At 42.3% G+C, this 12,911-nt stretch overlaps 1 protein-coding gene across 2 annotated transcripts in view; it reads left to right on the top strand.

Annotated features, from left to right (window-relative positions):
• Positions 1-70: 70 nt before the first annotated feature.
• DCAF1 (DDB1 and CUL4 associated factor 1) overlaps positions 71-12,911 on the top strand; it is a 49,058-nt gene continuing 36,217 nt past the window's right edge. For both annotated transcript variants that reach the window (XR_004242326.1, XM_032120644.1), the window contains exons 1-5: positions 71-112; positions 5,139-5,256; positions 9,882-9,958; positions 10,215-10,288; positions 11,228-11,341. Coding sequence is in view for 1 of the 2 variants with exons in the window: in XM_032120644.1 (XP_031976535.1) it covers positions 5,147-5,256; positions 9,882-9,958; positions 10,215-10,288; positions 11,228-11,341 (375 nt within the window). In the remaining variant the exon portion in view is untranslated. The remainder of the gene's footprint in view (positions 113-5,138; positions 5,257-9,881; positions 9,959-10,214; positions 10,289-11,227; positions 11,342-12,911) is intronic.

Here is a 12,911-nt window from a genome sequence, read left to right as displayed (position 1 = left end):
CGCGGTGACGCAAAAAAGTGTGCGCCCTCCACAGCGATCGCGGCCGCCGCGGGGTGCGCGGGGCCGGCAGCAGGGGCCGGGGGCGGCGGCGGCACCGCGGGGCAGCGTGCAGGTAACGGGGGCTGGGGCGGGCGGGACGCGCCGCCGCCGCTTCCCCGGAGCCTCGCCGGGCCGGGCCGGTTGGCGGCCGCGGCCTCCGCGCCGGGCAGGGGTAGCGGCGCGGGGTGGGGGGGGCGCCTCAGGGGCGCGGGGTCGGCGGCGGGTCCGCCCCCGCGCTAGGGGGCGCCTTCAGGGCGGGGGGCCCGGCGGGCCGGGCCCGGCCTGTCCTGTCCCCCCCCGGCCCGTCCCGTCCCCCCCGGCGGCACCGGGCCTGCGCCGCCGCGCCCGGCCCGCCCCCTCCGCCGGGCTCTTCCTCCTGCGCTGGGCCCGCTCGGTCGGGAGGCTTTCTGGTTCTTCGCGTCCCCTACTCTGGTCTCTGCCGACCTTTAAACGATGGGGCCACCCGTGCGTCCCGCCGAGCCGGGCGGTGCGGGACCCCGGGGGAGCTGTCATCGGCCGCCCCCGCCCCCGGGAGGTGCGGCCCGCGTGTTTCCCCTTCCAGCCGCGCGAAGAGGAATTGGTGTTGAAACGGAGCGTTTTTTTTGGTTTTTTTTTTACCCCTTATTTTGTAGACAGCAGAAGTTTGTTCCTGTTTTTTGGGCTTCTCCTGCCAGATCAGAACGTAGTTACAAGTTTGTTTTGTAAAAGGAGAAATTCCTGGAGACTGAATAACCTTGTGGTTTTCTCTGTCCTTAAAATGCCTTAATTAAAAAAAACAAAAACAAAACAAAAAGCTACCCAAAAAAACCACCGAGTTTTTAAATAAATACTTAAAAGCAACATTAGGGATGTGTTCAATATAACAGCCTATTTGGAGCTCTGTTAAACAGGGAAGTTGAACAAATGAAGGCTTCCCTCAGTGTAGGACACCATACCACGTTTTTGTGCTCCAGAGATTGTGAGGCTTTTGTTCCTTGGTCGTATATTATTTCCACAAGTGAACTTCAGTGTTGACAGTTTGTGGTACTTTAACTTCCACGTGGTTATTTCAGGCTCAACAGGTTTAGACAAATAGCTGTCAGGTGCCTCATCTCTTTAAAGGATATTTGTGAGGAGAGGGAGAATTTTATTTTTTTCCTAAAGTAAGGAATTTTTTGTATTTAAACATAAGTATGAAAGAACCTACAGATGTACTGCTCAGCTTTGCTGGGCATTTAGCTAGATTCCAACTTGCTAGTGGTGTTACATTAGTCTTCTCCTCTACTTTGTGTCCTCAGGCATACTTAGAATCATGTTTGGGAGCAGTGTAAAACTTGACTATTTAAGTTGGCCCAAAGTGCAGTTATTAGAATTTGAGTTGCCCCTGTGAATGTGGAATTACAAATCCTCTTGTAATTTTTGTCTGTTAATCTAATGTGTACATTAATTTAAATGTGCAATCCTCCTACAAAGTTGATTAAAATTGTGGTTTTCAGGAGTTTTTTTTTTTTTTTTTTGCTTGAGGTATGATTTTTGGTTTTATTATGTGGATCTTTCATTTTCCATTTAAATTGCTAAGTTAGGCCTTTCGCCTTCATTTCCCAAATAACCAAACTGTTGGTCTTCAGATTTTACAAGTATATTTATATTCACTAAGAGGTTTCATGCTTTAAAATGTTTATCTGTGGAAAGTCAGTGTGTCCAGAACCTCCTAATCTTTTCCCTGAGCACAGCATCAGTAAGGGAATGACCTGTAGTGGTGTTGCAGTTAATGTGAGGCTCCAATGCGTTGATGGACAGAAGGGTGGAGCTGAACTGCTCCAACTGTTCAAGGCACTGAATCAAGGTTTGTGGTCAGAAGTCACTAGAATTTTATTTCCTCGATGTTCAGAGGTGTCTCACTAAGGTGACTCAAGCACTAAAGTGTCCGAGGTTTCAAAAACATGTGAGTACCTTGAGGAATCTGTGTCCCAATACTCTTTGGGTTTCCCTTTGCTGTCAAATTCTTACATCTAAGCTCAGAAGAGTAAAATGCCCGTGAAATCTTTGCTGTGATACAAGAATACCCAGGTAGTGTTTAATATTAAAGCAATATCATGTGCACCAACCACGGTGTGCTGAAACAGGCACATGTGGGTTTTCAGTGGCAGTGGCCACCATGGTAGTTAACTCTGCAAATATTTGTCTTTCAAAGTCAAATCCTTTGAGTAAGTGCTTTATGTTTTGTTGATACGAGTTCTATTGATTCTAAATATATTTTGGTAATAGTGCTGTTTGGGAAAAAAAATCCCATTCCATATCTTATTAGATGTTCAAACTGAAATCTGTAGTGTGCCATGATTTTTGAAACTTATTAAGAGGAAAAAAGTTACACCCCCCTGCCCCCCTGGGAATTTAAATCTGATTGGTTCTGCTGGTTCTTGGAGAGCAGTTTAGGATGGAATTTGTTTGGCAACTTGTCCAAGGGAGATAGTGAAAGAGCTGTTCTCCCAGGTTTCCTCTCCATTAGGCCAGGTGTGTTGCTGACAGTTGCAGGTTAGTTTGTATCATTTATATTCTTGTCTTCTCTGCAGAGCTCTTCACTTTGGTTTAAGATGGAATTCTTGAAAAAGTGAGCACAGTAGGAGTTTCTGTGGTGCCATCTAAAATAGCTGTATTTGTTTGAATAGACTGGGAGGGATAAGCCTGTAGAAGAGATGAGATGCCTTGGCGAGACATTCACTGTCGTTGCAGTGTCCCGATAGAAAGGGTGGCATTTCTATGTTACAACTTCATTTCAGGGAAACAGCTCTCTCTCAGCACCAGTTATTTAGATCAATAATGTACTTTTTTGAGGCAATACTCCAGGTTTTCCGGATAGCTGGGATTTTTCCGTTTTTGCTTGGTTTTGGTATAGCACAGGGTGTCCCAGAGGGATTGTGAGCAGTTCCTGTGGCCTTCCTGACTGGAACTTTGTTGACCTGTTGCAGGTATTGCTGGACCTTTCCTATTTTCCAGCAGGAACAGTGTAAGGGTTGTTAGAGGAAGTAAATGGTTCTCCAGATTGCAGGAGAGCCTGCACAGGCCTTGTACAAGCTCTGAGGTCACAGGGCCCTTTTTTCTGTATCCCTTGAGTACAGAATGAAGGTGGGGATGTCTGAAATGGTTGAACGTGGATTCTGTTACAGCACTTGTGTTCTGAAATCCAGAGTGGATTTGTCTGAATGTTTTTCTGTGATATTTAAAAGCTCTGAAGTGCTGCTGGCAAGTGGTGTTCAGTTAATGAAAAAGGAAATGGAGCTTTATGAGCTTGGAGTAGTTTTTCTTTTTGAAGGTGTTTTGGGAGTGTGTGTGTGTGTACAATCTCATTATGTTTTTGCCTGCATCTAGGTAGTGTTTCTTCCTAAGCAATTTATGCATTTGCATTGAATTTCCTGATGTAGTTCTGAGATGAATGAATGAATAATGAATGCCCTAGATAAAATCATAATTACTTATGATTTAGAAAACTTCATTTTTCTTCATGCTTAGGTAGTTTTTTGTTAGCATATGCCCATTTCATACAGTACTTGCCAAAATGGTGTTCTTGGAGTCACAGGTTTTTTATCTTTTTGTAGTCTTTGGGGGATGACTTTTGTGCAGTTTCTGCCAGTTTAATCTTCAGCCAGTGATCTTAACTTCATGCTTCCCATTTAACTGACCAGTCACAGTACATTAAATTCAGAAGCACCTATGAGACCAGAGGTAGAACTGTGGGATTGTTCATCCATTCCCTGAGTGAGGAAAAGTTTTAAACCAGTTGGAGGTGTCCACCACACAGTTAAATTATGATGATGTTTTTCAGAGACAACTTGGGTTATAAATGCATATGTAATCTATGCTATGGCTGCCTTTAGAGTCTGTCATTTGACTGACTCCTGAGCATGTATTTCAGGAGTTGATGTATATGTCACTGTCTTAAATGCTTCTGTATTTAACCATGGTTTGAAAACTTCTTTCTCTGGGTCAGTTATGACAAATGGGTATTTAATCTCCTGGTAGATGGATATTGGCTGTGTTATGGCTAATGAAATGCTGAAAATCTTTGTGTGTTTTTGGATGTGAAGAAATCTGTTTTGCTTTGTGTACCTCCCTCACCTCCAGTACAAAGTCAATTTATAAATTAGGTTTGGGTATTCCTTTCTCCAGAAGTTACAACTCTTCACAGCAATCACAGTCTGTCAGATTGGAAGCTAGGGGCACAGCAGTATTTTGAGATAGATTTTGTTCTGGTTTAGGCTGTTAATATTTCTCGTAGGTTTTTATCAGATTGACAAAAGCTGACACCTGGAAATTTAAAGGCTTAAACAGAACCTACAGTGATAGTTCTCTTCATTAAATGGTACTTCAACAAGTCACTCAGTACTGTAGGAGTTCCTCACTTTTGAGGATGGGAAGATAAATCTTCTGTCAGCTGCTGTCATGCAAGTAAAGGCTGATAGATCTGAAGTAATTGCTCCAGTGCTCCCTCCTGTGATCATCCTTCCTTCCTACTGGAGCTACTGGCTGTTCTTGGAAACCCTGAACCAAGTGGTGCCTGTCTCTTTCCCAGCCACGGCTGTCCTGGGGCTGCTCCCACTGCCTGCAGTGCTGGGGCTGCTGCCTCTGCTCCTCGGCACTCTGTACCCGAGGAGTTTGTTGGCACTGCCACTGCTGGCTGCAGGGCATTAAACTGGGATAACAACACTGATCAGAGTCTTGCTGCCCTGGCTGGGTTGGTTCTTGAGTAAATCACCACAAAGGGTAACTCAGGTCTGTTAATGGAGTTGAGGTAGAGCTTTTAAAAGGCTCAGCAGTGAACACAGCTGTGGTGAGCTGTACATTCCAACCAGCCTGGTCAGGGCTAGGGAGCACCAGTCAGGACGTGTGTTCAGAGGTGCACGTGTTCTTTAGTCTGCAGGCAAAGGACCAGAAAGAAACTTTCACCTTTGAAAGCACTGTTCTGTCACTTTATCTTCTCACTCCTTGTTGCTGAGTATTATTTGCCTCTTTCAAATGACTTGTAATATTTGATTTAGAGTATTTCAATGAATATAGTGAAAGAGTGGGATTTCTTGCTCATTTTTATGCCCTTTTTTTCCTGGTTGTTACCCCATCCTTAGGCTAAGCCATGACTTCAGGATCTGGGCATGTGGACTCCAAGGCTGAGCTCACTACTTTGCTTGAGCAATGGGAGAAAGAACATGGCAGTGGACAAGACATGGTCCCTATTCTCACCAGGTAAGATTTATTAAGCAAATTCATAAAGCTGAATATCTGAAGTTACATGACCACAGCTTTTACCATGTTTTTTCTTGAGGTATTTACATTCCTGATAACCTGTAATTAATTTTCTTGGTCTGGAAATCGAACTGTTAGTGTGGTATTTAAATACAAACTTTTAGTAAGAAATTTATATCACAAAGACATCTTACACAAACTGTCTCTAAAGCATGAATTTAATTCTCTGAAGTAATAGAAGTCAGGAGCATTAAATGCTTGACATCACTTTGGTATCTTCACCTGAAGCTTGTAAAACATTCATCAAGATGGGAAGCAAGGTGTGAGGGGTTTGAGATTGCAGTGACATTGATCAGATTAAATGAAAGGATGAGGGTAGGATGAGTAGGAGGAACTATATTGAGAAGATATTATTGAAGCTCATAGGGCATGTTTAAAGTGAAGTTTTAAAACCTGACTGATTTCTTTTTTAAGCTGTGTGATGATTGACTGGCATTGTATTGTGAGAAAGATATTCCCTGGACCAATAAGTTCTTTGGAGTGGTGTAGGTAACACCATTAATTATAAGACAATATCTAATACAAGAGAAAGATATGAATTATCAGTTGCATTTGTGGTTTCCCAAGCCAGGCTTCATTTGGGTAGACTGACATTGCTCCTGCTTTAAGAGATTTGCAGAAATTCCCCCAATTCCTCACAGCTCTGCTGGCAGACCCATGGCCTGCCTCGTGCGTGCAGGACTCAACTGCTCTGCAGTTCAGGAGCAATCCAGGTGTCTCTTCTGCCTTGTTGGGTCAGACAAGTCAGTGCACGGAGCTGGAGCTGGCACTGGGTGGAAGTAACAGGAATCTGGTGGAGCTTCTTTGCTTAGGTCTGTGCTGTGCCTCACCCACTGGGCGCAACTTTTTGCTGTTCTTACTGCATTTTAAAAATAGCAGCACAGAAGAGGGAGATAAGCAGTAGAAAGCCAACCCTAAACACTTGAAAATTAGTGGGTCTCTTGAAAATCATGAGACGGGTGTTGGGATATCTTTGTGTATTGTCTGAAGGAAGCATATGAGCTATTTCAACGCTTTTTCTTGTAGGCATAACCAGAAATTTACTGTATTCTAAGAAATTAAAGACATTTGAATGGAACATGTATTTTCTTGTGCTTATAGCAGTCTGGCACTTCTTGGTCCCGCTCAGTTCCTGGAGCTGCTTACATTATTTATGCCCAGACAGGTCTGATAACTCTGTTGATTCTCAAGGTTTCTGTGCAGCAGGCAGAGTGGTTATGAATGGTGAAGGCTTGGGTATTTTTGCTTTAGTGGAGATAGTACAGATTTATTTAAGGTAGGTAGCAAGGGGATCTACTGGCTTTGGCAGAAATTGGATTTATAGTGCTTTAGTTATCAAAGAAAGATGTGTTTCTGTTTGCAGGAGAGATTTTTAGCTATTTAGATATTTGGAATTTGCTGGTAGAGATACTCCCCAGGAATCCTCACCACCTGGAGCTTGCATTGGCCAATGACCTGAGGCAGAGCAATGCCCTTGCATATTGCTCTAGTCTTAGGGCAGAGGGAGCTGTGGCCATACTTGTTGGTGAGGGATATTTCTCTGCTTCCTTCTGCCTTATGAGCTAAATGGAAGAAAACTTCCCTGTGTGGATGAGGATCTGTTAAATGTCATGCTGAGGCAGCACAGGTGAGAGTGCAGTAACAGGACAAGGACAGCAGCAGTAACAGCACCAGTTACAGACCACAGCTGAATTGTCACTTCCAAAAAGCTGGTTTTCCAGATTTATAAACACTTGAGTGTTAGAAGGTATGAACTGAAGAAATTGCTTGGAAAGCCTGTTAGTAAACAACAAGTATTTACTATACATGGTTTTAAAAATACTGTAAATTGAAATGATCCTGCAATAAGTGTTACTTCATAGCCTGGATGGAAGTCATGTTCAACCAATCAGGCAAATCCTGGGAGTCAGATCCTTCATTGCATTCCAGGAGCCCCTTTCATCAAGGGAATAAATCAGCAGTTTGCCATCATAACTTCATCTCCACAAACCAACCGTATTGTGGTGTGGGATCCTAGAGCATGTTACGCTGTTGCAATCTGCTGTAAAGGCTCAAGTTAGTCATTAATGCCAAGTGATGACACAGAGCAGGATTAGGATGGCTTTGTTATGCCATCTAGATTGCTGGGAGCCTTGCAAAGCTGACATACTTTTTTGTACACCCCTGTCCCTTCCTTCCCCACTCCCAAAGTGAGCTCAGTTTGTGGCAAGTGAAAATGAGGATCTGACTAACTTTGCAAAGACAACTGTAAAGAGAAAAAAAATTAGTAAAAGTAAATGGCTCCGTGTAAATCCTACATCTTGTCTGCAAACTTGGAAGTGGCTGCAGAACCAGTATAATGCCAAGTGAATGAAGGAAATCTTGAAACCTGAATAAAAGTTCTGTGGTTTTGTGAATTGTGTTTTGTTACAGCCCTGTGTACCAAGTGCCTATGTTAGAAGGCAGGAATGAGCTTTGGTAGTTATTTGACTCTCCTGTTTCTTCAACTGAGAATAGACAAAGCTGCTGATCTAGATAGATTGATCCAAGCCAAGTCACAAACCACCTTTGTATGTGTTAGTTAAAAGAAGGGTATTGTAAGCAAGCTTGATTTTTCTTTTTTTTTTCCTTTTTGAAAATCAATTTCAAAGAGGCAGTGCTTTGTTTTTTTTTTTTTTTTTTTTGTATTTTAATCAAACAATTGTGAATAATTGTCTCAAAACCCTCCATAATTAGTGATTCACGTTCGTCTTTCATTGAGCTTGTGATAATGTTGTTGTCCCTGAAAGCACTGGGAGCTGCTCGCTGTTTGGCTGCCTACCCAGACAGGATGCACTGGCCAGAGTGTTGTGCTCGCTTTCCATGCTGCTTGTCTGTCCTTTCTGGCACGTCACCAAAATGCTAATTATCACCTCAAAAGACCTGACAAGGCGAGGGTGCTGCTTCCCAGCTCTCCATTTGTCTGAGTTTTCTGTCAGCAGACACCCCTCAAGCTATTAGTTCTCATGGAAAAAAATGAGGAGCTGGCAGTGGAGTATTTAAGTAACTTGCTTTTGCCAGAATTTCTTGAGAGCTCAAGCTGTGCCACCTATTATTAACAAGGGACACAATTTGCATCCCTTCACAATCAGGCTTATAAAAGTAAATATTGGAACCCCACAGGATCAACAGTTTGTTGAAAGATAATTGTCAGATCAAAGGCAAGCAGGAAAGTTCTCTGCTCATTCCCAATGAGCTAATTTGCTCTTCTTAGAATCTGGCAGGCATCGTCCTCTGTCACACTGGCAAGTCCGTGTAGTTCACAGAGGCAGGACTAAGTGCATTTTTGCCTCTAATCATGCCTGGGAACACTGGGATATTTTCTGGAAAGTAACAGGAACAGAGTAGAAGTCAGCAGTGTTCTGTAAGGGAAATCCTCTGTGAAAGACAAATATTTTTCCAGGGATTTCTGCAGCCTTCCAGCAGTTTTCCCTCCCCTATGATAAACTCTCCCTAGATAACTACTCTGAGGTATTAAGATGTTGTTTTAAAATGCTGTGCTGCACGTAAGTGCTGCCTTCCACTCTGGACCTCCATAGAGGGGAAGGAACCCTGCTTTGTACCAAGGAAATGAGATTTAATTTGTTAATGTTTTTTCAATTTAATTGAGTGCTCTTTATTTCACCTCAAACTGCATATATTTCTCCTTTAACACTACATGGAGAAGGACAGTGGATGACTATAGAATTGTTTATTGCTTGACCATGGGATAGTTTTTCCTCTTCTTGATTTTGTATAAATAAAAGTAATAATTAATTCTCTTACTGCTCATTCTAAACAAATTAGAGCATAGGATTTCTTGTGTCTACTGAGGCCGCTTCTCAGCTTAAGGGAAGGCATAGCTCCAAAACAGCTCAATTTTGTTTTTCTGATAGAGAGGAGCATTTAATGTATTTTGCAGGTCTATGTACAGGGAGCTGGCTGAGTTTCTCCTTGTCTTATCTGTGGTGGTAGTTGACACGTGGTAGAAAGTTGGTGATAATTGAGTAGAGGTTACACAGCACTTAATAGAAGTATTTAATATTTATTAAATGCTTATATTTAATTATACAACATGGTTGAAATTTAATGTGCAAAATAACAAAAGACTGTGAGGCAGTTTGAACAGCTGCCCCTGCACAGACTGAACAGGGAGAAGAATTAAGTCACCTGTTCAGGACTTGCTCTGCTGCAAAAGAAAGATACTGTGGTGGTGAGAGGTACTACTCAAGCCCTTTAATTACTCTAGTTGTCTACACTGTGTGTTGTAGAACACCACAAGGAGTCTAACATGAGTAAATAAAAGGCGTTGGCCCTTCAGGGTGTCATGTTTGTGCATCTCTGGGGTGTTGCTATGGGTTCAGTGAATTTTGGAGCTAAAAATGAGATGATAGTAGAGGCCAGTCTTTTCTCTCCCTCCTGTTGTGGACAGGCAGAAATCCTCTGGTGGCACTGAACACTGGGTGAAAGCTGATGGGCTGGTTTGGAGTGCTCTGACAGATCTGTGAGTGTGAGGAGCTGTGCTCCATGAGTGTGGATTCCGCTCACTTTGTGTTGTCCCTCTGCAGAATGTCCGAGCTGATTGAGAAGGAGACTGAAGAGTACCGCAAAGGGGACCCGGACCCGTTTGATGACCGACACCCAGGTAAGGTGTCCTGAGTGGTTTTGGCAGCACCAGCTGTGTCCCAGTGCCTAACCTGGTAGCTCATATTCAAAAATAAAGAGCTTTTAGCCTGAATGTGCTGACTGCTCATCAAGGTCTGACACTGCTTTTGCACTGGGAAGCTGTGCTCTGTAGTGCTGACTCTAGAGCATCCCAGAGTCAATTTGAAGGTACCACTTCAACAGTAATGTTGGCATCTTGAGGTAGGAAGATAAGTGTTTTCCTGTTTGTCCCACAGGTCGGGCAGACCCAGAGTGCATGCTTGGTCACTTACTGAGGATACTCTTCAAGAATGATGATTTCATGAATGCGGTAGGTTTGCTCTGAGAACTTTCTCTGTCAATTCCTCACACCACCTTATTGCTTTTATTTCCTCTGTGCTGGTTGACCTTGGTACTTGTTTAATTTTAATTTTAGTGGTGTCAGAATTCTCTTTTCCATAACAGTGGTTTTTAAGATGGGTTAAGAGCAACTCATTTGCCACTGTAAAAGTGACTCAAGTAAGGGGCTATTGGAATGTGTGTAGCAACAACTGAATTAGTTGTTGTCAAGGTTTATTGGTCTCTTTAAAGAAAATGTAGCTCCTCTACTACAAGTCCAAAAGCATAATTTCTTTCTGTAATGGAAATGAATACCACTAATTCCAGTGCCTTGTTTTTGAATGCTTGGAACTTCTGGGCTGCCTGTAGGAGCAGAAGAGTGTGTCAGCTCTAGAAGACTCAGGCAGAGAATCAGGAGGCAAGAGTCTGCCTTTCCACTTGCATTGCTAACCTCTAACATGACTTAATAGCTAGAATTTTGTTACCTTTGCAAACACCTGTATCAGTACAGTATTGCTGGAAGGATTCTGACAGATTGCTTGCATGTCTCTCTCTGTCTTAAACTGCAAGTGATAAGTAAATACAGGTACAATTAAAAATGTCCAATTTCTTATGGTCATTTTTTTAGTTATCTTTTCATGTTTGCACTGTTACTGTTACAGTTTTTTGAGACATTTGTCTTTACCAATCAGTTAAAGATAGGTATTTAGTCAGCAAACAGCAAGTCAGAGACTCTCTGCTTCTCTGAGAAGTAATTTCAACTTCTGAGGCACTGAGGGAGCAGGCTAAAGTCTGGCCATGTTGAGATCCAGGGCTTAGACTGGCATTCCTTACTTTATTGTTTTGCTGCTGTGGGAGCTGTAAGGCTTTCACTGCTCTGGGTTTGGTCAGAGTTGAATTTCAAACCAGTGCTGTTCCTGATCTTCTCCAGCTAGTGAATGCTTATGTGATGACAAGCAGAGAACCTCCACTAAACACTGCTGCCTGCAGACTTCTTCTGGACATCATGCCGGGACTGGAAACAGCTGTTGTCTTTCAGGAAAAGGTATCACCTGTACTAAAGCTTGGGTTTTAAACTTGCTTTGTTTTGTACTCCAACAAGACTTCCCAAAGGAGAAACCAGTAAAAAGCCATATTGAAATCTTGTCTCTGAGAGCCAATCTGTTCAGTCTTACTAATGGTTTGGGGCTTTTGCTCTTGGCTTGTTCAGTTAATCAAATCTTGGGTATTTCATAGCTTTTTAAAGTGTGAAGACTGATTCAAACAGAGGAGCTGGAACTTAATGTAATGTTTTGGGAAATGTTATAATTTGAATTGTTACTTTATAGGCCTGTGAATGGAGCAGGCTGTATAGAACATGGAGGACTTGTCCAGTAATCCTCAGCTCCAGCAGAGCGATAGCTTTACCTAGAGCTAAGTGATAAGCAAGTCGTACTTTAACTAAGCAGTCTAAAATCCACATGCTTTGTGGGGCTTATCTGGAACTGTGATGGACAGCTGAATCAGTCTTCTGTATGTTTACAAGTGAGTTGTTCTGAAGGAGTGCACACAGAGTGGAAAGTGAGGACAAAGTGAATTTCACTCAAGGCACAGTTTCCTCATCTGTAAGACTTGATGTTTTTCTCAAGTTTGGAAATGAGGTAGTCCTTTATATAAAAGTTCTAAACTAATTTCTCTACTATTGGAAATATGCATATGAATTCTAAAGCATGATTTAAAAAAAAGAATAATGTGCTCCCTTTGTAGAAGATTTAATTTAATTTGTGCTCTTTGTGGTCTGTCCCAAAGCTGAGGCTGGGAAGCATTGATCAAAAAAAATGTAAAACCAAAACAATAGTTCCCCATTTGAGGAGAATATGACTATTTCCAGAGGCCAAAGTTCTCTGTAAATTGAAATGAAGTTGAGTTTTGCACGTAAGGACTTTTTTCCTCTTGACTGGAGAATATCTAGAGCTCTGTTCGAGCACTTAGGGCTCCTGTGCATAGGAGGCTTTCGGAAGGTGCTGTTCCTGTCACAAAGAGGCCCTCTAGCGACCAAGGGATTTCTCATCTCATCAGTTAGAATTTTTTTTCATTGCATAAGAGCATTGAAATAGTAATGCAATTGTCTTTAAATATATAACAGACAACTCTAAAGATCTGTAAGCTGGGAGTTCCCATTTAAATGTGTCTATTCATTATTACTTTTCATTGATCTCTTATTGTATTGTAGAATTCAAATTATGTGCAAGATTTGTCATGATAATGATGGGTGGTTGCTGATTTTTCCAAATCCAGTGGCAGTTTAGGGAAAACAAATTAATCTTTCATTCTAAACCATTGTCTTTGCAATTGACTGTTTTAAATTTAGCCACATTCCCATTCTACTTGATGTAAGTTCAACACAGCTTCTTTGAAATTTGCTAAATTGCTGGAGACTTTTATTAGTGAAACTGACTGGAGCTTTGGGGTTGTTTGTTTGGACTAATTCGTACCTGTAGTGTTTTGCTGCTTCCTAGGAAGTACCTTAACTGCCCCCTTTTTGCAGGTGTACAAATCCAAATATCTAATGCTTGGGCATAGTTTCATGCAGCTTAAAGTTTTGGATTTTTTTTTTGTTTTTGTTCTGGGTATTT

The sequence above is a fragment of the Corvus moneduloides genome, chromosome 11 (assembly GCF_009650955.1).
Source record: "Corvus moneduloides isolate bCorMon1 chromosome 11, bCorMon1.pri, whole genome shotgun sequence".
Classification (NCBI taxonomy): domain Eukaryota; kingdom Metazoa; phylum Chordata; class Aves; order Passeriformes; family Corvidae; genus Corvus; species Corvus moneduloides.
Note: the sequence above shows the minus strand (reverse complement) of the source record. Positions and strands in the feature narration are given on the sequence as shown.